The sequence below is a fragment of the Oncorhynchus kisutch genome, linkage group LG13 (genome assembly GCF_002021735.2).
Source record: "Oncorhynchus kisutch isolate 150728-3 linkage group LG13, Okis_V2, whole genome shotgun sequence".
In the NCBI taxonomy this organism is placed as follows: Eukaryota; Metazoa; Chordata; class Actinopteri; order Salmoniformes; family Salmonidae; genus Oncorhynchus; species Oncorhynchus kisutch.
The window spans coordinates 71,549,876-71,572,963 of record NC_034186.2 but is presented as its reverse complement, the minus strand read 5'-3'; the positions used below and the strand labels follow the sequence as shown (position 1 = coordinate 71,572,963).

General features: G+C 43.3%; 1 protein-coding gene across 5 annotated transcripts; it reads left to right on the top strand.

Moving 5' to 3' along the window:
• Positions 1-2,377: 2,377 nt before the first annotated feature.
• LOC109878891 (platelet-activating factor acetylhydrolase IB subunit gamma) lies at positions 2,378-15,094 on the top strand. Of its 5 annotated transcripts, none has more exons than XM_031787146.1 (6): positions 4,964-5,218; positions 5,945-6,037; positions 6,229-6,318; positions 6,718-6,834; positions 7,051-7,173; positions 13,695-15,094. In XM_031787146.1, exons 2-6 carry the CDS (start codon positions 5,957-5,959, stop codon positions 13,953-13,955), a joined length of 672 nt encoding a protein of 223 aa, XP_031643006.1. In that variant the 5' UTR covers positions 4,964-5,218; positions 5,945-5,956; the 3' UTR covers positions 13,956-15,094. The 5 variants fall into 5 exon arrangements, with proteins under 5 accessions (XP_020326682.2, XP_031643006.1, XP_020326681.2 ...); XM_020471092.2 differs by lacking the exon at positions 4,964-5,218 and adding an exon at positions 5,338-5,467; XM_020471089.2 differs by lacking the exon at positions 4,964-5,218 and adding an exon at positions 5,413-5,539.
• Positions 15,095-23,088: the final 7,994 nt, after the last annotated feature.

Below are 23,088 nucleotides of genomic sequence, written 5' to 3'. Positions count from 1 at the left end.
ACACACACTGGAAGACACACTAGATGTTTTGACAAGCTACAGCTAAAGGTCAATTATTTTATTATCTTGGTTAAAAAAAACGTCTTTGCAGAGCCATCATGCAGACACACTTCAGTGGTTGGAAGTTGCAAACAAAGAAGCAATGTCCATAAGCTTAAGGTTTCATTGGTTTTTAATGCATAGCATTAACTGCGTAAGCAGTATATACAAACAGTCAAAGCAGCCTTTTATAGGGAGTCTTGGGTCTCGTGGGGTGACTGCCTTTGAATAAAGAGTGCAAGAAAAGAATAAGCTAGCTACAACACATGCATACACACTGACTACAGTGTCATACAGTATCATCAAAGTCAAATACCGACCAGTCTCTGCCCTACTACGACATATTCAGGGAATCTTCACATGTAACAAGCAACGGTGGTAAACAGATACTGGAAACAAGTAATGCTTTAACAGTGGAGCCAAACAACGCCTTGTTTTATCGTCAACATAAATAGTCTGTGTCTAAACCCATATGACACCATTAAAGGGACTTTAAATTATATTATTAGTAACCAATCAGATCACTAGGACTGTATATGTTTTCAAAGTGCAGAGAAAAAGACAGGAAACAAACACAAACCTTTAGTATGGTAGCTTTTCAGATTCTCCTAACCTTTCTGTGGGTAAGCTCTTATAATGTATCTATCAGCCAGAGGAGAGAGATCCTGGCATATTGTTCATCATATCCACCATACAGCATGAAACTAAAGAGAAGGATAATCTCTCAAATCAGCTCAATCAAATAAGTTGCTGATAAGCAGTCAAATCTGACTAGCAACACAGATGTTTGAGCCTATTAGTGCTTAGCGGTCCTCTACTCTTAGCGGTCCTCTACATTTTTTAACTAGGCAAGTCAGTAAAGAAATGCTTATTTACAATGACGGCCTAGGAACAGTGGATTAACTGCCTTGTTCAGGGTTAGAACGATAGATTTTTACCTTGTCAGCTCGGCGATTTGATCCAGCAACCTTTCGGTTACTAGTCCAACGCTCTAACCACTAGGGTACCTGCCGCCCCATACATTATGGTCCAATAGAATGGAGTAGTGCAGTGGTTACCAACCCTGGTTCTAGAAAGCCTTTAGTGCAGGCTTTTCTTCCAGCCCACTCGTTGCTGTGGTTAGCAATGATAATTGAGTCCATAAAGTATGCAGTTCATCATTTAAGTTTGTGTTATCAAAAAGGTTAATGGTTGTAAAGGGGATTTTCGAGGTGAACAAAAGGGAGAGCAGTCAATCATATTAATATAAATCATTTCAGTTTATTACAAGAATTCACAGAGAACATCTCCAGAACAGAAGCCAAGAGGAATGTCTAACAAGCTTCTCTGAGAAGGCACTTATATATTAATCCCACAGCAACGAGTGTTGAGTAAACACCAGCCCGAGAGGCTTGTAGGAAGTCACAACATCAGCGGCTACAGAATCACAGTGTCAGAGATATTTATCAGTGTGTCCTGTGCAAGTCAGCTTGTCTTTGATGAGTTGGACTATGGCCATGATGCCTCCACAGATCTGCTCTGCAGTGTGACCATGATTATTGGTGCCCACCCACAGCACCACAACCTGATGAGGCAGAGACAAAAACATCAACTTGGTGGGCAGTTTCATTCATACCACTTGATTTAAAAGAATGTTCAATGATAGATACTGAAAGTGCTTTTTGGCCCAGGAAAATGCTTGGGACCATGGGTCTGTGCAGCCATTAGGGTTTAAATCTGAACAAGGAGTAGTGTATGATCAACTCCAATGTAATGTACTAACGTGTTGTCTGTGTGTATACATACCTTTGGGCTGATGTGGGCCAACTCTCCATTGCTCAATCTCCACAAGGCATTCTATGTTGCGTCACCTACTCAGCAAAATGGATGCAGTCTATCACAGTACCATCCACTTTGTAACCAAATCCCCTTATACCACCTACCACTGCAACCTGTATGCTCTCGTCAGTTGGCCCTCGCTACATAATCGTCGCCAGACCCACTGGCTCCAGGTCATCTATAAGTCTTTGCTAGGTAAAGCTCCGCCTTATCTCAGCTCACTGGTCAACATAACAACACCCACCCGTAGCACCAGAAATGGTCAGCTAGCTAGCTCGTGTTTTGGTTATTTGTGCTAAAGTATTTGTTTCTGCCATCGTTATATATTATTAGGTCCCATAATGCCAGTGTACGCCCATTTGTGAATATGGTTACACATTTCACTTGGAATTGTTTTGCGGTATTCTACTGTAGCTACCCATAGTTAGTTGCTTTATTGATTCACATACAATAAGCATCAATCCATCAGCTCTAATCTACCGAGACATAATTTTCACTTTGATTCTTTCTGACACTAGACAGACAAAGTGATGAGCTCAGAAGACGCCAACCCCGCCGCCACACCCACTCCTGGCGTGGACACCCAGGGAGATGGGCGATGGATGTCTTTGGTGTGTATCCTGCTGTTTGCCTCACCAATACATTACATCTGCCATTTTAGAATAACAGCAGCAGTTATAGTCTTGGAAGGTCAATTTCTTCCCGTGTCCTGATTCAGAGTGGTTAGGTTAAATGTGGAAGACACATTTCGGGTTGAATGCATTGACTAGTTCCTCTACTCTTAGCGGTCCTCTACTCTTAGCGGTCCTCTACTCTTAGCGGTCCTCTACTCTTAGCGGTCCTCTACTCTTAGCGGTCCTCTACTCTTAGCGGTCCTCTACTCTTAGCGGTCCTCTACTCTTAGCGGTCCTCTACATTTAACAAGGCAAGTCAGTAAAGAAATTATTATTTACGATGATGGCCTAGGAACAGTGGATTAACTGCCTTGTTCAGGGTTAGAACGATAGATTTTTACCTTGTCAGCTCAGTGATTTGATCCAGCAACCTTTCGGTTACTAGTCCAACGCTCTAACCACTAGGGTACCTGCCGCCCCATACATTATGGTCCAATAGAATGGAGTAGTGCAGTGGTTACTAACCCTGGTTCTAGAAAGCATTTTTTGTGCAGGCTTTTCTTCCAGCCCAGCATTCAAAACATTCAACGTGATTCAACTAATCAAGAACTAGATCATTATTTGAATCATGGGTTAGAAAAAAAATCTGTACTAAAATACTAAAAAGTGTAGTGAATGTGCTAAAAGCCTGTACTCTTGTGGCTCTCCAGGACCAGGGTTTTTACCTCTGATGTAGTGAGTGGGTCATTCTGTCATCAGTTGGTCTTTGGCCTTCAGTTTTCAGCCTGTTTCTCCAGCAGGCCCTTGAGGTGGGCATGTAGCGGCTGGCATACAGCCTGGTAGCCCTGGGGGGTGAGATGTAGTCATACAGGTCCTGGTGGGTGATGCTGCCATCCAAGTGCACAAAGCCAGGGTCTACGTTGAGGAGGGAGGTGTGGGGGAGAGAGGACACAGACTCCTGGACCAGCTTGAGGACCTATCTTTCCTCTCCCGTTGGGCATCTAACCCCTGGGCAGCACTCCCTGTGGTTGGAGACATACATGAAAGCACAGGAGGCTGCTGAGGGGAGAAGAGCTCATAATAATGTCTGGAATGGAGCAAATGGAATGGCATCAAACACCTGGAAACCATTAGTGTGATAGTATTCCACTGATTCAGCTCCAGCCATTACCACAAGCTCATTATCCCAAATTAAGGTCCCACCAACCTCCTGTGCATTGTAATCACTAGATTCCCATGCTAGAAAGGACAAACGTGACAATATGGTTAACAATGATAATTGAGTCCATAAAGTATGCAGTTCATAATTTAAGTTTGTGTTATCAAAAAGGTTAATGGTTGTAAAGGGGATTTTCGAGGTGAACAAAAGGGAGAGCAGTCAATCATATTAATATAAATCATTTCAGTTTATTACAAGAATTCAAGGAGAACATCTCCAGAACAGAAGCCAAGAGGAATGTCTAACAAGCTTCTCTGAGAAGGCATTTATATATTAATCCCACAGCAACGAGTGTTGAGTAAACACCAGCCCGAGAGGCTTGTAGGAAGTCACAACATCAGCGGCTACAAAATCACAGTGTCAGAGATATTTATCAGTGTGTCCTCTGCAAGTCAGCTTGTCTTTGATGAGTTGGACTATGGCCATGATGCCTCCACAGATCTGCTCTGCAGTGTGACCATGATTATTGGTGCCCACCCACAGCACCACAACCTGATGAGGCAGAGACAAAAACATTAACTTGGTGGGCAGTTTCATTCATACCACTTGATTTAAAAGCATGTTCAATGATAGATACTGAAAGTGCTTTTTGGCCCAGGAAAATGCTTGGGACCATGGGTCTGTGCAGCCATTAGGGTTTAAATCTGAACAAGGAGTAGTGTATGATCAACTCTAATGTAATGTACTAACGTGTTGTCTGTGTGTATACATACCTTTGGGCTGATGTGGGCCAACTCTCCATTGCTCAATCTCCACAAGGCATTCTATGTTGTGTCACCTACTCAGCAAACTGGATGCAGTCGATCACAGTGCCATCCACTTTGTAACCAAAGCCCCTTATACCACCCACCACTGCGACCTGTATGCTCTCGTCGGTTGGCCCTCGCTACATATTCATCGCCAGACCCACTGGTTCCAGGTCATCTATAAGTCTTTGCTAGGTAAAGCTCCGCCTTATCTGAGCTCACTGGTCAACATAACAACACCCACCCGTAGCACTCGCTCAAGCAGGTATATCTCACTGGTCATCCCCAAAGCTAACACCTTCTTTGGTCACCTTTTCGTCCAGTTCTCTGCTGCCAATGACTGGAACAAATTGCAAAAAATTGCTGAAGTTGGAGACTTATATCTCCCTCACTAACTTTTTTTTTAAACATTAAGAATTTTAAATTTTACCCCCTTTTCGTGGTATCCAATTGTTAGTAAATACTATCTTGTCTCATCGCTACAACTCGAAAGCCCTGCTTCCTCCGAAACACAACCCAACCAAGCCACACTGCTTCTTAACACAGCGCGCCTCCAACCCAACCCAGCCGCACCAATGTGTCAGACGAAACACCGTGCACCTGGCCATCTTGGTTAGCGCGCACTGCGCCCGGCCCGCCAGAAAAAAAGTATGAGAATGTAAGCACTCTATTGCTCTGGATAAGAGCTTCTGCTAAATGACAAAAACGTCAATCTGCGCGACAGCGGCGCGCATTTTACCTCGTGAACACCACCGGGCGAGTCCAAATCTAGACATAAGGAGGTAGGCTAGATTTTATCCGCAACTATCATTCCCTTTGGCAGTCACGTTGATAGCTGTAATTTACTGTGAAAATCGTGTTTTAGGGAGGTATTCATACACATTACTACTTATATGCGTATACATATTACTAGACTGAAAACAAAACGGTATTTTACTGAAGTAGCTCACCTATGAGTGGTCAATGGTACATTCTGTAGTTACTTGAAATGTTACTTTCAGCAACGTCAGACGGACCGAACCACCATTACGGTATTGTAAAACAATAATAAATGTTAGCGATTCAGCGATCTCATCTATTAATATGAGAAAGTCTGAACGCCGGTATGTTGATGCACCACATTGCCAATGCATCATTGGTTCGTAGCACTTTATGCTAACTGAATGATTAGCTAGCTACAGTACTGTATAGCTAGCTGACTATTCCTGTAGCCTGGCTTGAAATATGCCAGGCTACAGAAATGGTCAGCTAGCTAGCTCGTGTTTTGGTTATTTGTGCTAAAGTATTCGTTTCTGCCATCGTTATTCGTTATATAGTATTATTATTAGGTCCCATAATGCCAGTGTACGCCCATTTGTTAATAGGGTTACATATTTCACTTGGAATTGTTTTGCGGTATTCTACTGTAGTTACCTAGCTAGCTACCCATAGTTAGTTGCTTTATTGATTCACACATCAGCTCTAATCTACCGAAACATAATTTTCACTTTGATTCTTTCTGACACTAGACAGACAAAGTGATGAGCTCAGAAGACTCCAACCCCGCCGCCACACCCACTCCTGGCGTGGACACCCAGGGAGATGGGCGATGGATGTCTTTGGTGTGTATCCTGCTGTTTGCCTCACCAATACATTACATCTGCCATTTTAGAATAACAGCAGCAGTTATAGTCTTGGAAGGTCAATTTCCTCTCGTGTCCTGATTCAGAGTGGTTAGGTTAAATGTGGAAGACACATTTCGGGTTGAATGCATTGACTAGGTATCTCCATTCCTCTCTCCCTCTGCATACAGCATAACCACTTTGTGTCTAACAGCAAGGACAAGGAACCAGATGTCCTGTTTGTAGGAGACTCTCTTGTCCAGCTCCTGTACCAGTTTGAGGTAATCTCTCTATCCTGGCAGCTGTAATGGGACTGCAAACATTGGTGACGTTTGTTGTTTGGAACTTAAGCTAACATAATTTGCCACATTGAAATATATTCTGATTACAAGTCTTGTCATTGCTGAAGAAAGCACAGGGGCGGCGGGGTATCCTAGTGGTAAGAGCGTTGGACTAGTAACCGGAAGGTTGTGAGTTCAAACCCCCGAGCTCACAAGGTACAAATCTGTCGTTCTGCCCCTGAACAGGCAGTTAACCCACTGTTCCCAGGCTGTCATTGAAAATAAGAATGTGTTCTTAACTGACTTGCCTGGTTAAATAAAGGTAAAATAAAATAAAATAAACATGTTAGCTGCTATGTTATGCTAGTTGACATAATGGTGTTGATGTGTCTTTGTCAGGTGTGGCAAGACCTGTTTTCTCCTCTCCACGCTCTCAACTTTGGGGTGGGAGGTGATGCAACACAGCATGTCTTGTGGAGATTGAGCAATGGAGAGTTGGGCCACATCAGCCCAAAGGCATGTATACACACAGACAACATGTGTTAGTATGTTACATTTGAATTGATCATACACTCCTCATTGTTTTTATTTAAACCCTAATGGCTGACCCATGGTCCCAAGCCTGTTCCTGGGTCAACAAGCACTTTCAGTATCAACCATTGAACATGCTTTTAAATCAAGTGGTATGAATGAAACTGCTCACCAAGTTCATGTTTGTCTCTGCCTCATCAGGTTGTGGTGCTGTGGGTGGGCACCAATAATCATGGTCACACTGCAGAACAGATCTGTGGAGGCATCATGGCCATAGTCCAACTCATCAAGGACAAGCTGCCGAAGGCTTACACTCTTGTACTGGTAGGTTGTACTCTACCTCTTTTCTACCACAAATGTGACTTAAACCATTAATGGGAAATGTTTGATTAAGCATTTTCCTGTATTTGATTTACTGTTACTAAGTACTGATTGTTCTATCTTTGACCTGTTTAACTGCCAGTATCAAATGTCTGCCGGTGTTGAATGTTCTGGTTAAAGTTTGCTGCCAGACTTTGCTGAGGACACAATTATTATGTACAGTTGAAGTTGGAAGTTTTACATACACAGCCAAATCCATTTAAACTCAGTTCTTCACAATTCCTGACATTTTAATCCTAGTAAAAATTCCCTGTTTTAGGTCAGTTTGGATCACCACTTTATTTTAAGAATGTGAAATATCAGAATAATAGTAGAAAGATTTATTTAAGCTTTTATTTCTTTCATCACATTACCAGTTGGTTAGAAGTTTACATTGACTCAATTTGTATTCGGTAGCATTGACTTTAAATTGTTTAACTTGGGTCAAATGTGTCGGGTAGCCTTCCACAAGCTTCCCACAATAAGTTGAGTGAATTTTGGCCCTTTCCTCTTGACAGAGCAGGTGTAACTGAGTCAGGTTTGTAGGCCTTCTTGCTCGCACACGCTTTTTCAGTTCTGCTCATTGAGGTCCGGACTTTGTGATGGCCACTCCAATACCTTGACTTTGTTGTCCTTAAGCCATTTTGCCACAACTTTGGAAGTATGCTTTTTTGGAAGACCCATTTGCGACCAAGCTTTAACTTCCTAACTGATGTCTTGAGATGAAGCTTCAATATATCCACATAATTTCCCTCATCATGATGCCATCTATTTTGTGAAGTGCACCAGTCCCTCCTGCAGCAAAGCACCCCCACAACATGATGCTGCCGTTCCCGTGCTTCACGGTTGGGAAGGTGTTCTTCGACCTACAAGCCCCCCCCTTTCCTCCAAACATAGCGATGGTCATTATGGCCAAACAGTTCTATTGTTGTTTCATCAGACCAGAGGGCTGGCTTTTTTATGGCGGTTTTGGAGCAGTGGCTTCTTCCTTGCTGAGCGGCCTTTCAGGTTATGTCGATATAGGACTTGTTTTACTGTGGATATAGATACTTTTGTACCTGTTTCCTTCAGCATCTTCACAAGGTCCTTTGCTGTTGTTCTGGGTGGGATTGATTTGCACTTTTTGCACCAAAGTACATACATCTCTAGGAGACAGAAAGCGTCTCCTTCCTGAGCAGTAATGACGTTTGCGTGGTCCCATGGTTTACTTGCGTACTATTGTTTGTACAGATGAATGTGGTACCTTCAGGCATTTGGAAATTGCTCCCAAGGATGAACCAGACTTGTAGAGGTCTACAATTTTTTTTCTGAGGTCTTGGATGATTTCTTTTGATTTTCCCATGATGTCTAGCAAAGAGGCTCAAGCAAGAAGGCACTGAGTTTGAAGGTAGACCTTGAAATACATCCACAGGTACACCTCCAATTTATTCAAATGATGTCAATTAGCCTATCAGCAGCTTGTAAAGCCATGACATAATTTTCTGGATTTTTCCAAACTGTTTAAAGACACAGTCAACTTAGTGTATGTAAACTTCTGACCCACTGGCATTGTGATACAGTGAAATAATCTGTCTGTAAATAATTGTTGGAAAAATTACTTGTCATGCAAAAAGTAGATGTCCTAACCAACTTGTCAAAGCTATAGTTTGTTAACAAGAAATTTGTGGAGTGGTTGAAAAACGGGTTTAATGACTCCAACCTAAGTGCATGTTAAATTCCGACTTCAACTGTGTCTGTGACACTGCGATTCTGTAGCCGCTGATGTTGTGACTTCCTTCAGGCTGGTGTTTAGTCAACACTCAGTGCTGTGGGATTAATATATTCCAAGATGGCGTAGCACTCAGATGTCTTTGTTCTCGTCTTGTCCCGTGTATATATCTATTTTTCTTGCATATCTTTTTTATATTTTTCCTAAACATCAACTTCAATATACTCTCCTGCAACCATCCTCACCCAATGTGGTATGATCTGCTATTTTCGAAAGTATTTTACTTTACTTTCGAACCAGAATCGTCCAACAGAGGCTAGTCAGCTAACTAGCTACCAGGTAGTAGTTAGCTAACCACTGCTAGCGGACATCAGCTAACCTCTAGCTCGGAAATCTCTCGCCAGTTTGCGCCAGTTTGAACATGATTCAAACCTGAGCACACCGGACTTATTTTCTCTCCATATCCCCGGATTCCTACCGCAAGGTCTGAACCTTTTTCACCTGGATCATCGCAGCTAGCTAGCTGCAATCCGAGTTGCTACTCCTGGCTAACGTCTCTATCCCAAAGCAAGCACCAATTAGCCTGTCGCTTTCCCTTGTGAGGCCCATCTCCCGGCTAGCTGAAGAGGTCCATCAGCCACTCATTGGGCTGCAATGTCTATTTTGCCAATTGGCCTGGACCTCTTTCACTACACAAAGCCCTGCTAATCCATCATGACTGGACTTCTGACGTAATCTGCCCGAGGGTTCTTTTTGCAACAGGCCCCTCTGTCGCGACGTCCCCTGAATGCCCATCTGCTAGCCGCGGCCCGCTAGTTGTCTAGAGCATATCGGACTGTTAGCTGAATAGGTCGATCAGCCAATTTTCTTGGGCCACTGTACCTGTTTTGCCAATTGGACTGGAAAACCTTTATTACATGGAACCCTACTAAGCCATCATGGCGAGGCTCCGCATGAGGAGGCTACAACAGACTTCTTCCGTTGCGACGTACCTCTAAGGCCCTTCTGCTAGCTTGCTAGCCCCGGCCCGCTGGCTGTCTGAATCGCCGTGTCTCTAGCCAGCTTAACTACTCACTTGACCCCTATGGTCACTCTGCTACGCATGCCTCTCCCTAATGTCAATATGCCTTGTCCATTGCTCTTCTGGTTAGTGATTATTGTCTTATTTCACTGTAGAGCCTCTAGTCCTGCTCAATATGACTTAGCTAAACCTTCAGTTCTATCGCACCCAGAAACATGCTCCTTTTACTCTGTTCCGAACGTACTAGACGACCAGTTCTTATAGCCTTTAGCCGTACCCTTATCCTACTCCTCTGTTCCTCTGGTGATGTAGAGGTTAATCCAGGCCCAGCAGTGATTAGCTCCACTCCCATTCCCCAGGCGCTCTCATTTGTTGACTTCTGTAACCGTAAAAGCCTTGGTTTCATGCATGTTAACATTAGAAGCCTCCCCCAAGTTTGTTTTATTCACTGCCTTAGCACACTCTGCCAACCTGAATGTCCTAGCCGTGTCTGAATCCTGGCTTAGGAAGACCACCAAAAACCCTGAAATGTCCATCCTTAACTATAAAATTTTCCGACCAGATAGAACTGCCAAAGGGGGCGGTGTGGCAATCTACTGCAGAGAAAGCCTGCAGAGTTCCGTCATAATGTCCAGGTCTGCCCAAACAATTCGAGCTTCTACTTCTAAAAATCCACCTTTCCAGAAACAAGTCTCTCTCACTGTTGCCACTTGTTATAGACTACCTTCTGCCCCCAGCTGTGCCTTGGACACCATATGTGAATTGATTTCCCCCATCTATCTTCAGAGCTCGTGCTGCTAGATGAACTAAGCTGGGACATGCTTAACACCCCGGCCACCCTACAATCTAAACTTGATGCCCTCAATCTCACACAAATTATCTATCAATGAACCTACCAGGTACAACCCCAAATCTGTTAACACGGGCACCCTCATAGATATCATCCTAACCAACTTGCCCTCCAAATACACGTCTGCTGTCTTCAACCAAGGACTCAGCGATCACTGCCTCATTGCCTGCACCCATAATGGGTCTGCGGTCAAACGACCACCCCTCATCACTGTCAAACGCTCTCTAAAATACTTCAGTGAGCAGGCCTGGCCCGGGTATCCTGGAAGGATATTGACCTCATCCTGTCAGTAGAGGATAACTGGTTATTCTTTTAAAGGGCCTTCCTCACCATCTTAAATAAGCATATGCCCCATTCCAAAAAATTTAACCTGGAACAGATATAGCACTTGGTTCACTCCAGACCTGACTGCCCTTGACCAGCACAAAAAACATCCTGTGGGGTACTGCATTTGCATCACATAGCCCCCACGATGTGCAACTTTTCAGGGAAGTTAAGAACCAATATACACAAGTAGCTAGGAAAGCTAAGGCTAGCTTTTTCAAACAGAAATTTGCATCCTGTAGCTCTAACTCCAAAAGGTTCTGGGACACTAAAGTCCATGGAGAATAAGAGCACCTCCTCCCAGCTGCCCACTGCACTGAGGCTAGGAAACACTGTCACCACTGATAAATCCACGATAATTGAGAATATCAGTAAGCATTTTTCTACGGCTGGCCATGCTTTCCACCTGGCTACTCCTATCCCTGTCAACTGCCCTGCACCCCCCACAGCAACTGTCCCAAGCCTCCCCATTTTTCCTTCACCCAAATCCAGATAGCTGATGTTCTGAAAGAGCTGCAAAATCTGGACTACTTCTAAGGCCTTTGAAAGCCAAGAAAAACAAACAGATCACTGACCATTTTGAATCCCACCGTACCTTCTCCGCTATGCAATCTGACTTCCGAGCTGGTCATGGATGCACCTCAGCCACGCTCAAGGTCCTAAACGATATCAAAACTGTCATCGATAAAGAGAATACTGTGCAGCTGTATTCATCAACCTGGCCAAGGCTTTCGACTCTGTCAATCACCACATTCTTATCGGCAGACTCAACAGCCTTGATTTCTCAAATGACTGCCTCGCCTGGTTCATCAACTACTTCTCAGACAGAGAGTTTAGTTTGTCAAATCGGAGGGCCTGTTGTCCGAACCTCTGGCGGTCTCTATGGGGGTGCCACAGGGTTCAATTCTCGGGCCAACTCCTTTCTCTGTATACGTCAATGATGTCGCTCTTGCTGCTGGTGATTCTCTGAACCACTTCTACGCAGACGACACCATTCTGTATACTTCTGGCCCTTGTTTGGACACTGTGCTAACTAACCTCCAGACGAGCTTCAATGCCATTCAACTCTCCTTCCGTGGCCTCCAACTATTCTTAACTGTATGTTTGTAAAACTAAATTCATGCTCTTCGACCGATCGCTGCCCGCACCTGCCCACCCCTCCAGCATCACTACTCTGGACGCTTCTGACCTAGAATATGTGGACAACTACAAATACCTAGGTGTCTGGTTAGACTGTAAACTCTCCTTTCAGACGCACATTAAGCATCTCGAATCCAAAATTAAATCTAGAATCGGCTTCCTATTTGGCAACAAAGCATCCTTCACTCATGTTGCCAAACATACCCTTGTAAAACTGACTATCCTACCGATCCTCCAACACTCTACTCAGCACTGTAGACTACATCTAATTTGTTATCTGTTTTGTCACCAAAGCCCCATATATTACCCACCACTGCGACCTGTATGCTCTCGTTGGCTGGCCCTCGCTTTATACTTGTCGCCAAACCGTCTGGCTCCAGGTCATCTACAATTCTTTGCTAGGTAAAGCCCCACCTTATCTCAGTTCACTGGTCACCAAAGCAGCACCCACCCACAGCACGCGCTCCAGCAGGTATATTTCATTGGTCATCCCCGAAGCCAATTCTCCTTTGGCCGCCTTTTCTTCCTTCGAACTGCAAAAGTTGCGGAAGCTGGAGTCTCTTATCTCCCTCACTAACTTCAAGCACCAGCTGTGAGAGCAGCTCACAGATCATTGCACCTGTACATACCCCATCTTTAAATAGCCAATCCAACTACCTCATCCCCATAATGTATTTATTTATTTTGCTCCTTTGCACCCCAGTATGTCAACTTGCACATTCATCTTCTGCACATCTACCACTCGTGTTTAATTGCTATATCGTAATTACCTCACCACTATTGCCTATTTTATTGCCTTACCTCCCTTATCTTACCTCCATTTGCACACGCTGTATATACTTTATTTTCTACTGAATTATTGACTGTATGTTTGTTTATTCCATGTGTAACTCTGTGTTTGTGTCAAACTGCTTTGCTTTATCTTGGCCAGGTCACAGTTGTAAATGAGAACTTGTTCTCAACTAGCCTACCTGGTTAAATAAGAAATATAAGCACCTTCTAAGAGATTCGTTAGACAATTCTCTTGGCTTCTGTTCTGGAGATGTTCTCCTTGAATTCTTGTAATAAACTGAAAAGATTTAGATTAATATGATTGACTGCTCTCCCTTTTGTTCACCTTTTACAACCATTAAACGTTTTGATAATACAAACTTAAATTATGAACTGCATACTTTTTGGACTCCATTATCATTGCTAACCATATTGTCACGTTTGTCCTTTCTAGCATGGCCTTCTAGTGACTATAATGCACAGTAGGTTGGTGGGACCTTAATTTGGGAGAATGAGCTTGTGGTAATGGCTGGAGCTGAATCAGTGGAATACTATCACACTAATGGTTTCCAGGTGTTTGATGCCATTCCATTTGCTCCATTCCAGACATTATTATGAGCTCTTCTCCCCTCAGCAGCCTCCTGTGCTTTCATGTATGTTTCCAACCACAGGGAGTGCTGCCCAGGGGTAAGATGCCCAACCCCCTGCGGGAGAGGAATGCCCAGGTCAACAAGCTGGTCCAGGAGGCTGTGTCCTCTCTCCCCCACGCCTCCCTCCTCAACGTGGACCCCGGCTTTGTGCACTCGGACGGCAGCATCTCCCACCAGGACCTGTATGACTACCTCCACCTCACCCCCCAGGGCTACCAGGCTGTTTGCCAGCCGCTACATGCCCACCTCAAGGGCCTGCTGGAGAAACAGGCTGAAAACTGAAGGCCAAAGACCAACTGATTACATCAGAGGTACAAACCCTGGTCCTGGAGAGCCACAAGAGTACAGGCTTTTAGCACATTCACTACACTTTTTATTTAGTATTTTAGTACAGCCTTTTGTTCCTTCCCATGATTCAAATAATGATCTAGTCCTTGATTAGTTGAATCATGTTGAATGCTGGGCTGGAAGAAAAGCCTTCTCTTGAAAGGCTTTCCAGAACCAGGTTGGTAACCACTGCACTACTCTATTCTATGGGACTATATTGTAACTTACCACCAAAATGGCTAAGTAGAGGACCATTAAGGACTAATAGGATCAAACATCTGTGTTGCTAGTCAGATTTGACCGCTTATCACCAACTGATTTGATTGAGCTGATTTGAGAGATTATCATTCTCTTTAGTTTCATGCTGTATGGTGGATGTGATGAATAATATACCAGAATCTCTCTCCTCTGGCTGATAGATACATTATAAGAGCTTCCCCACAGAAAGGTTAGGAGAATCTGAAAAGCTACCATACTAAAGGTTTTTGTTTCCTCTGTCAAAATACCCACATTTCCTGTCTTTTTCTCTTAACTTTGAAAACATAAACAGTCCTATTGATCTGAGTGGTTACTAATAGTATCATTTAAAATCCCTTTAATGGTGTCATATGTGTTTAGACAGAGACCATTTATGTTGATGATGCAACAAGGTGTCACTTGGCCAGTTGGCTCCACTGTTAAAGCATTATTTGTTTCCGGTATCTGTTTACCACCATAACCTTTTGTTTCTTGTGAAGATTTCCCCAGAATATGTCTTATTTTGGCTGTACAAATATGGAGAATGAAGGGGAAGGGTATGGTATATTTGGAGTGAATGATGAGGGCATTTCAATGTAGCGCTGAGACTGGTGGGTATTTGGCTTGGCTATGATATGATACTACAGTCGGTGTGTATGGATGTGTTGTAGCTAGCTTATACTCTTTATTCAAAGGCAGTCACCACACGAGACCCAAGACTCCCTATAAAAGGCTGCTTTGACTGTTTGTATATACTGCCTGTGTAGTCCTACCTGCCTCTGTATCTTGAATGTTGATTGTGGAAAATCTGAATATTTGATGTAAAAATGCAATGCATTAAAACCAATGAAAGCTTACACTATGGACATTGCTTCTTTGTTTGCAGATTCCAACCAATTGAGTGTGTGTGCACGATGGCACTGCAAAGAATAGTTTTTAAACCAAAATAATAACATAATTGACCTTCAGCTGTAGCTTGTCAAAACGTCCTCTGTGTGTGTGTTTGATTGCTTAATGTTCTCAAACTAATGGGTGCGGTAAAAGTTGTTAGGTTCTTATTTTTCAGAGTAAATAACCCACGGACACTAGAGACGCTTTAACCAAGTTTAATTCTTCCCAAAGGTTCTGGTCAGCTGTAATCAGATAGCAAAACATTTTTTTCCATCACAGTTACATACATCCTACTTAAAACACTCCCTCACTCCATTCCTTATAGTTTTAGCCCAACAGGAAGAAGGTAACCAGATACTAAACACTGATTACTCCCTTAAGGGGAACTGACCTCACTCCTCACATCCTGACCTCAACCCCTCCTTCACCTAATCCACAGATATCCATCTGTCTTCCCTATATCAACACGTCACTCTTCTCTCCATCAAACGCATTCCAAAGCCTTCTGGCTTTCTACAGACTTTCTATTCAAGGCTTCTTCTCTATCAGTTATTTAATATCTCAGTGTTCAATTGTTAACCGATTCCAACAGATTACACATGGAACACAATAATGGGGAGATTTATTGAATTGGGATGACCTGTTTTATACCTGCGTGTGATGTTCTGCGCACACCCAAGATACTGTACCTTGAGTTATGTCTGAGCAGAGAGCCGTCTAGTGACCCAGTGCTGTGATGAGACATTGGACCCACTCCTTCGTATGGTTAGTTGATCGTGTCAGTTGTCAAGAAGTATTTATTTACCTATTCCACCATAGCTTCTAACATGCCTGAAAATGGAAGCTCGAGACCAAGTGTAAATATCTGTTTTTAAGTTAGTCTTCTGAGAATCAGATTACATCTCATCAGATTTCAAATTGGTCTTCTGAGAATCTGATTACATCGACCTGGGGGTGAATGATCCAGCCAATCCAGCTTAGCGGTGTGGAGCCCAATACTGTGACTGATTAGTGGAATCCAGTGAGCACCAAACCGTTATACTGTGAAAGAATGTTCATGTCCTGTGATAGTCAATGTGAGATTTGACTAGGTGCAAACAGAACTTCTCTAACCCTTTCACACAAACTGTCATGTTAGTTTGCTCTAATCGCTTGAATGATGATCTGGGCAGCATATTGACCTATCAGATAAATGATGCTTTAATTTCCTCATTATTTTGCTAGAGGAACATTTGATCATTGTCTTTAATGTTTGCCAAGGAAACACAATCACAGTGTCTGGCTGAATGTTTCAAGCGGCCTTCAAGTCTTCAGGTAAACATTCTATTTAATGAACGTTATTTGCTAGTTTGCTCTCAAAGAAGGTATATTTATTGAACATAAGGCAGAAGAGTGTTTTGTCATTGTGTCTATCACAGGACAGTATCATAAAGGGCCCTCATCTACCCTTCAGGCTGGCTTCACTCATCAGTAACACTGAAGTGTTGTTTTGGCCAACGTCCACTCTTTCCAAAACGCTTGCCGTAAAAACACAAGCCACAAGGCAGGTGTTGGTTTAGGTAGGGGCACGCGCTTCATACATCATGGCCGATTTCATCTCAGACTGAGACACGTCTATATAAAGGGCTGAAGTAACTGCCGAGGGTAGTTGTTCATTCAGTTGCAGCGGCAGAGGTTTTATTGCACATTCACAAGGATATTGTGGCCATAGGAATGGGAATAAAGATGCTTTTGCTGTTCTGCGTATTGGCATTCACCGGTCAAGGACAAGGTAAAGTATGGAACATTCTGTGTGATTTACTGTTGCATGTATTTGGCTTTATCATGTACAGTGAGTTATAGCAGGTTACACTTATTACAGATGCTACTGGTGTGCATTATCTGAGGTGTCTGTGAAAGAACTACATTTAGCATTTGATTGTTTCTTTCTGATGTTTTGAGTGTTTCATGAAGCGCTGCAGACAGAGATAGCCATCTCATAGTAGTTGCATACAGACATACATAAATATCAAACATACAGACATATCCATCGTAGTTTCCGAGAACAATATCGACGAATACATCGAGAGTTTATCAGGAAGTGTATAGGAGATGTTGTATCCACTGTGTATCCACTATTAAAACCTACCCTAACCAGAAACTTTGGATAGATAGCAGCATTCTTTGCAAAACTGAAAGTGCCAACCGTCGAATTAAACCATGGCAAGGTGACTGGGAATATGGCAGAATACAAACAGAGTAGTCATTGCCTCTTCAAGGCAATCAAACAGGCGAAAACATCAGTATAGAGACAAAATGGAGTCGCAATTCTACGGCTCAGACACGAGACGTATGTGGCAGAGTCTACAGACAATCACAGACTACAAAAGGAAAAACATCCATGTCGCGGACACCGACATCTTGCTTCCAGACAAGGTAAACACCTTCTTTGTCCTCTTTGATGATAATACAGTGCCACTGACGTGACCCGCTACCAAGGACTGTGGGCTCCCCTCTGGCCAACGTAAGACATTTGAACGTGTTAACCCTCGCAAGGCTGCTGGCCCAGACGGCGTCCCTAGCCGCGTCCTCAGAGCATGCGCAGACCAGGTGGCATATTAAATCAGCTGGCACATATTCAATCTCTCCCTATCCCAGTCTGCTGTCTCCACATGCTTCAAGATGGCCACCATTGTTCCTGTACCCAAGAAGACAAAGGTAACTGAACTAAATGACTATTGCCCAGTAGCATTCACTTCAGTCATCATGAAGTGCTTTGCGAGACTAGTCAAGGACCATATCACCTCCACCTTACCTGTCACCCTAGACCCACTTCAATTTGCTTACCGCCCCAATAATACAACAGACGATGCAATCGCCATCACACTGCCCTATCCCATCTGGACAAGAGAAATACCTATGTAAGAATGCTGTTCACTGACTATAGCTCAGCATTCAACACCATAATACCCTCCAAGCTCATCATTAAGCTCGAGGCCCTGGGTATGAACCCCTCCCTGTGCAAATGGGTACTGACCTTCCTGACGAGCCACCCCCAGGTGGTGAACGTAGGAGAAAACCCCTCCACTGATCCTCAACACTGGGGCCCCACAAGGGTGGGTGCTCAGACCTCTCCTGTAGTCCCTATTCACCCATGACTGCGTGGCCAATCACGCTTCCAACTCAATCATCAAGTTTACAGACGACACAACAGTAGTAGGCTTGATTACCAACAACCACGAGACAGTCTACAGTGAGGAGGTGAGGGCGCTGGGAGTGTGGTGCCAGGAAAATAACCTCTCACTCAACAAAACAAAGGAGATGATCGTGGACTTCAGGAAACAGCAGAGGGAGCACCCCACTATCCACATTGACGGGACTGCAGTGGAGAAGGTGGAAAGTTCCTCTGCGTACTTATCACTGACAAACTGAAATGGTCAACCCACATAGACAGTGTGGTTAAGAAGGCGTAACGGTGCCTCTTCAACTTCAGGAGGCTGAAGAAATTTGGCTTGTCAACTAAAACCCTCACAAACTTTTACAGATGTACAATTGAGAACATCCTGTCAGGCTGCATCCCCACCTGTTACGGCAACTGCACCGCCCACAACCGCAGGGCTCTCCAGATGGTGGTGTGCTCTGCACAACGCATCACCAGGGGAAAACTACCTGCCCTCCAGGACACATACAGCACCTGTCAGGAAGGCCAAAAAGATAACCATCCTTGGTTAACCACCCAAGCCACTGTCTGTTCACCCAGCTATCATCCAGAAGGAAATGGTCAGTACAGGCACATCAAAGCTGGGACCAAAAGACTGAAAACAGCTTATATCTCAAGGCCATCAGACTGTTAAACAGCCATCACTAGTGCAGAGAGGCTGCTGACTAAATATACAGACTTGAAATCAATGGCTACTTTAATAAAAGGAACACTAGTCACTTTAATAGTTTACATATCTTGCATTACTCATCTCATATGTATATACTGTATTCTATACCATTCTACTGTATCTTGGTCTATGCCGTGCTGACATTGCTCGTCCATATATTTATATATTCTTAATTCCATCCCATCTGTCTGTAAACAATTGTTTACAGACAGATTATTTCACTTATAATTCACTGTATCATAATTCCAGTGTGTCAGAAGTTTACATACACTAAATTGACTGTGCCTTTAAACAGCTTGGATAATTCCAGAAATTGATATCATGGCTTTAGAAGCTCCTGATAGGCTAATTGACATCAATTGAGTCAATTGGAGGTGTACCTGTGGATGTATTTCAAGGCCTACCTTCAAACTCAGAGCCTCTTTGCTAGACATCATGGGAAAATCAAAAGAAATCAGCCAAGACCTCAGAAAAAAAATGGTTGACCTCCGCAAGTCTGGTTCATCCTTGGGAGCGATTTCCAAACGCCTGAAGGTACCACGTTCATCTGTACAAACAATAGTATGCAAGTATAGACACCATGGGACCACGCAGCAGTCATTACCACTCAGGAAGGAGACGCGTTCTGTCTCCTAGAGATGAACGTACTTTGGTGCGAAAAGTGCAAATCAATCCCAGAACAACAGCAAAGGACCTTGTGAGATGCTGGAGGAAACAGGTTCAAATGTATCTACAGTATATCCACAGTAAAACGAGTCCAATATTGACATATCCTGAAAGGCCGCTCAGCGAGGTAGAAGCCACTGCTCCAAAACCGCCATAAAAAAGCCAGCCTACGGTTTGCAACTGCACATGAGGACAAAGATCGTACTTTTTGGAGAAATGTCCTGTGGTCTGATGAAACAAAAACAGAACTGTTTGGCCATAATGACCATCGTTATGTTTGGAGAAAAAAGGGGGAGGCTTGCAAGCCGAAGAACACCATCCCAACCGTGAAGGACGGGGGTGGAAGCATCATGTTGTGGGGGTGATTTGCTGCAGGAGGGACTGGTGCACTTCACAAAATAGATGGCATCATGATGAGGGAAATTATGTGGATATATTGAAGCAACATCTCAAGACATCAGTCAGGAAGTTAAAGCTTGGTCGCAAATGGGTCTTCCAAGTGGACAAAGAAAACTTCCAAAGTTGTGGCAAAATGGCTTAAGGACAACAAAGTCAAGGTATTGGAGTGGCTGTCACAAAGCCCTGACGTCAATGACAATGTGTGGCTAGAACTGAAAAAGCATGTACGAGCGAGGATGCCTACAAACCTTACTCAGTTACACCAGCTCTGTCAGGAGGAATGGGCCAAAATTCACCCAACTTACTGTGGGAAGCTTGTGGAAGGCTCCCTGAAACGTTTCACCCAAGTTAAACAATTTAAAGACAATCCTACCCAAATGCTAATTGAGTGTATGTAAACTTCTGACCCACTGGGAATGTGATGAAAGAAATAAATGCTGAAATAAATCATTCTCTCTACTATTATTCTGACATTTCACATTCTTAAAATAACGTGGTGATCCTGACTGACCTAAGACAGGTCATTTTTACTAGGATTAGATGTCAGGAATTGTGAAAAACTGAGTTTAAATGTATTTGGCTAAGGTGTATGTAAACTTCCAACTTCAACTGTCTCTTATTTGACCTAATTTGCACTCACTGTATATAGACTTTCTTTTCTTTTTTTCTATTGTATTATTGACAGTATGTTTTGTTCATTCCATGTGTAACTCTGTGTTGTTATATGTGTCGAACTGCTATGCTTTATCTTGGCCAGGTCGCAGTTGCAAATGAGAACTTGTTCTCAACTAGCTTACCTGGTTAAATAAAGGTTAAAAAAAATATATAAAAAAATAAGAAACTGTTCAGTGCCTTGCGAAAGTATTGAACTTTGCGACCTTTTGCCACATTTCAGGCTTCAAACATAAAGATATAAAACTGTATTTTTTTGTGAAGAATCAACAACAAGTGGGACACAATCATGAAGTGGAACGACATTTATTGGATATTTCAAACTTTTTTAACAAATCAAAAACTGAAAAGTTGGGCGTGCAAAATTATTCAGCCCCTTTACTTTCAGTGCAGCAAACTCTCTCCAGAAGTTCAGTGAGGATCTCTGAATGATCCAATGTTGATCTAAATGACTAATGATGATAAATACAATCCACCTGTCTGTAATCAAGTCTCCGTATAAATGCACCTGCACTGTGATAGTCTCAGAGGTCCGTTAAAAGCGCAGAGAGCATCATGAAGAACAAGGAACACACCAGGCAGGTCCGAGATACTGTTGTGAAGAAGTTTAAAGCCGGATTTGGATACAAAAAGATTTCCCAAGCTTTAAACATCCCAAGGAGCACTGTGCAAGCGATAATATTGAAATGGAAGGAGTATCAGACCACTGCAAATCTACCAAGACCTGGCCGTCCCTCTAAACTTTCAGCTCATACAAGGAGAAGACTGATCAGAGATGCAGCCAAGAGGCCCATGATCACTCTGGATGAACTGCAGAGATCTACAGCTGAGGTGGGAGACTCTGTCCATAGGACAACAATCAGTCGTATATTGCACACATCTGGCCTTTATGGAAGAGTGGCAAGAAGAAAGCCATTTCTTAAAGATATCCATAAAAAGTGTCGTTTAAAGTTTGCCACAAGCCACCTGGGAGACACACCAAACATGTGGAAAAAGGTGCTCTGGTCAGATGAAACCAAAATTGAACTTTTTGGCAACAATGCAAAACGTTATGTTTGGTGTAAAAGCAACACAGCTCATCACCCTGACCACACCATCCCCACTGTCAAACATGGTGGTGGCAGCATCATGGTTTGGGCCTGCTTTTCTTCAGCAGGGACAGGGAAGATGGTTAAAATTGATGGGAAGATGGATGGAGCCAAATACAGGACCATTCTGGAAGAAAACCTGATGGAGTCTGCAAAAGACCTGAGACTGGGACGGAGATTTGTCTTCCAACAAGACAATGATCCAAAACATAAAGCAAAATCTACCATGGAATGGTTCAAAAATAAACATATCCAGGTGTTAAAATGGCCAAGTCAAAGTCCAGACCTGAATCCAATCGAGAATCTGTGGAAAGAACTGAAAACTGCTGTTCACAAATGCTATCCATCCAACCTCACTGAGCTCGAGCTGTTTTGCAAGGAGGAATGGGAAAAAATGTCAGTCTCTCAATGTGCCAAACTGATAGAGACATACCCCAAGCGACTTACAGCTGTAATTGCAGCAAAAGGTGGCGCTACAAAGTATTAACTTAAGGGGGCTGAATAATTTTGCACTCCCAATTTTTCCGTTTTTGATTTGTTAAAAAAGTTTGAAATATCCAATAAATGTCGTTCCACTTCATGATTGTGTCCCACTTGTTGTTGATTCTTCACAAAAAAATACAGTTTTATATCTTTATGTTTGAAGCCTGAAATGTGGCAAAAGGTTGCAAAGTTCAAGGGGGCCGAATACTTTCGCAAGGCACTGTATACAACGTTCAGGTGTCAGTGAAACTACAGGTAATGTGTAGGACCCAGGGAGAGTTGGAGACCAGAACAACCCCCCCAGACACCATGACAGACTGTGTGACTGTAAGGGTAAGTGATTAGGAAGTCATTGCTATTTGTCCATTATGTATATTTTAAGTGTATACAGTAGTTTGTGTTTTAAAAAATGTATACATTACAATCCTAGCTTGTTTGTCAGTCTGTTTCTTACAACCCATGATAGTAATGTTTTTGAATGGCAATTAGTTGGCAGAAACTGCATGGTACTCAGGCTAATACAGCAGTTTACTTTGTGTCACTCAGGGAGGAGGAGAGAGGGTTTGAGTGGAGGCTGCCTGTGCCAGGAGTCTGCCAAATCCTACCGCAAGCCCAGGAAGGCCTGTGAGCAGCCTTATGTTTCTGTAACACTAGCAGCAGTACATTGAAGAGTTACTACAATACTTGTTACAGTGGACTCTCTCAAAGTCACCAATCGGTGTATCTCTCTCCCATCCCATCCTCTTTGACCTATGCACAATCCAGTTGTGGCAATGTCCCTAA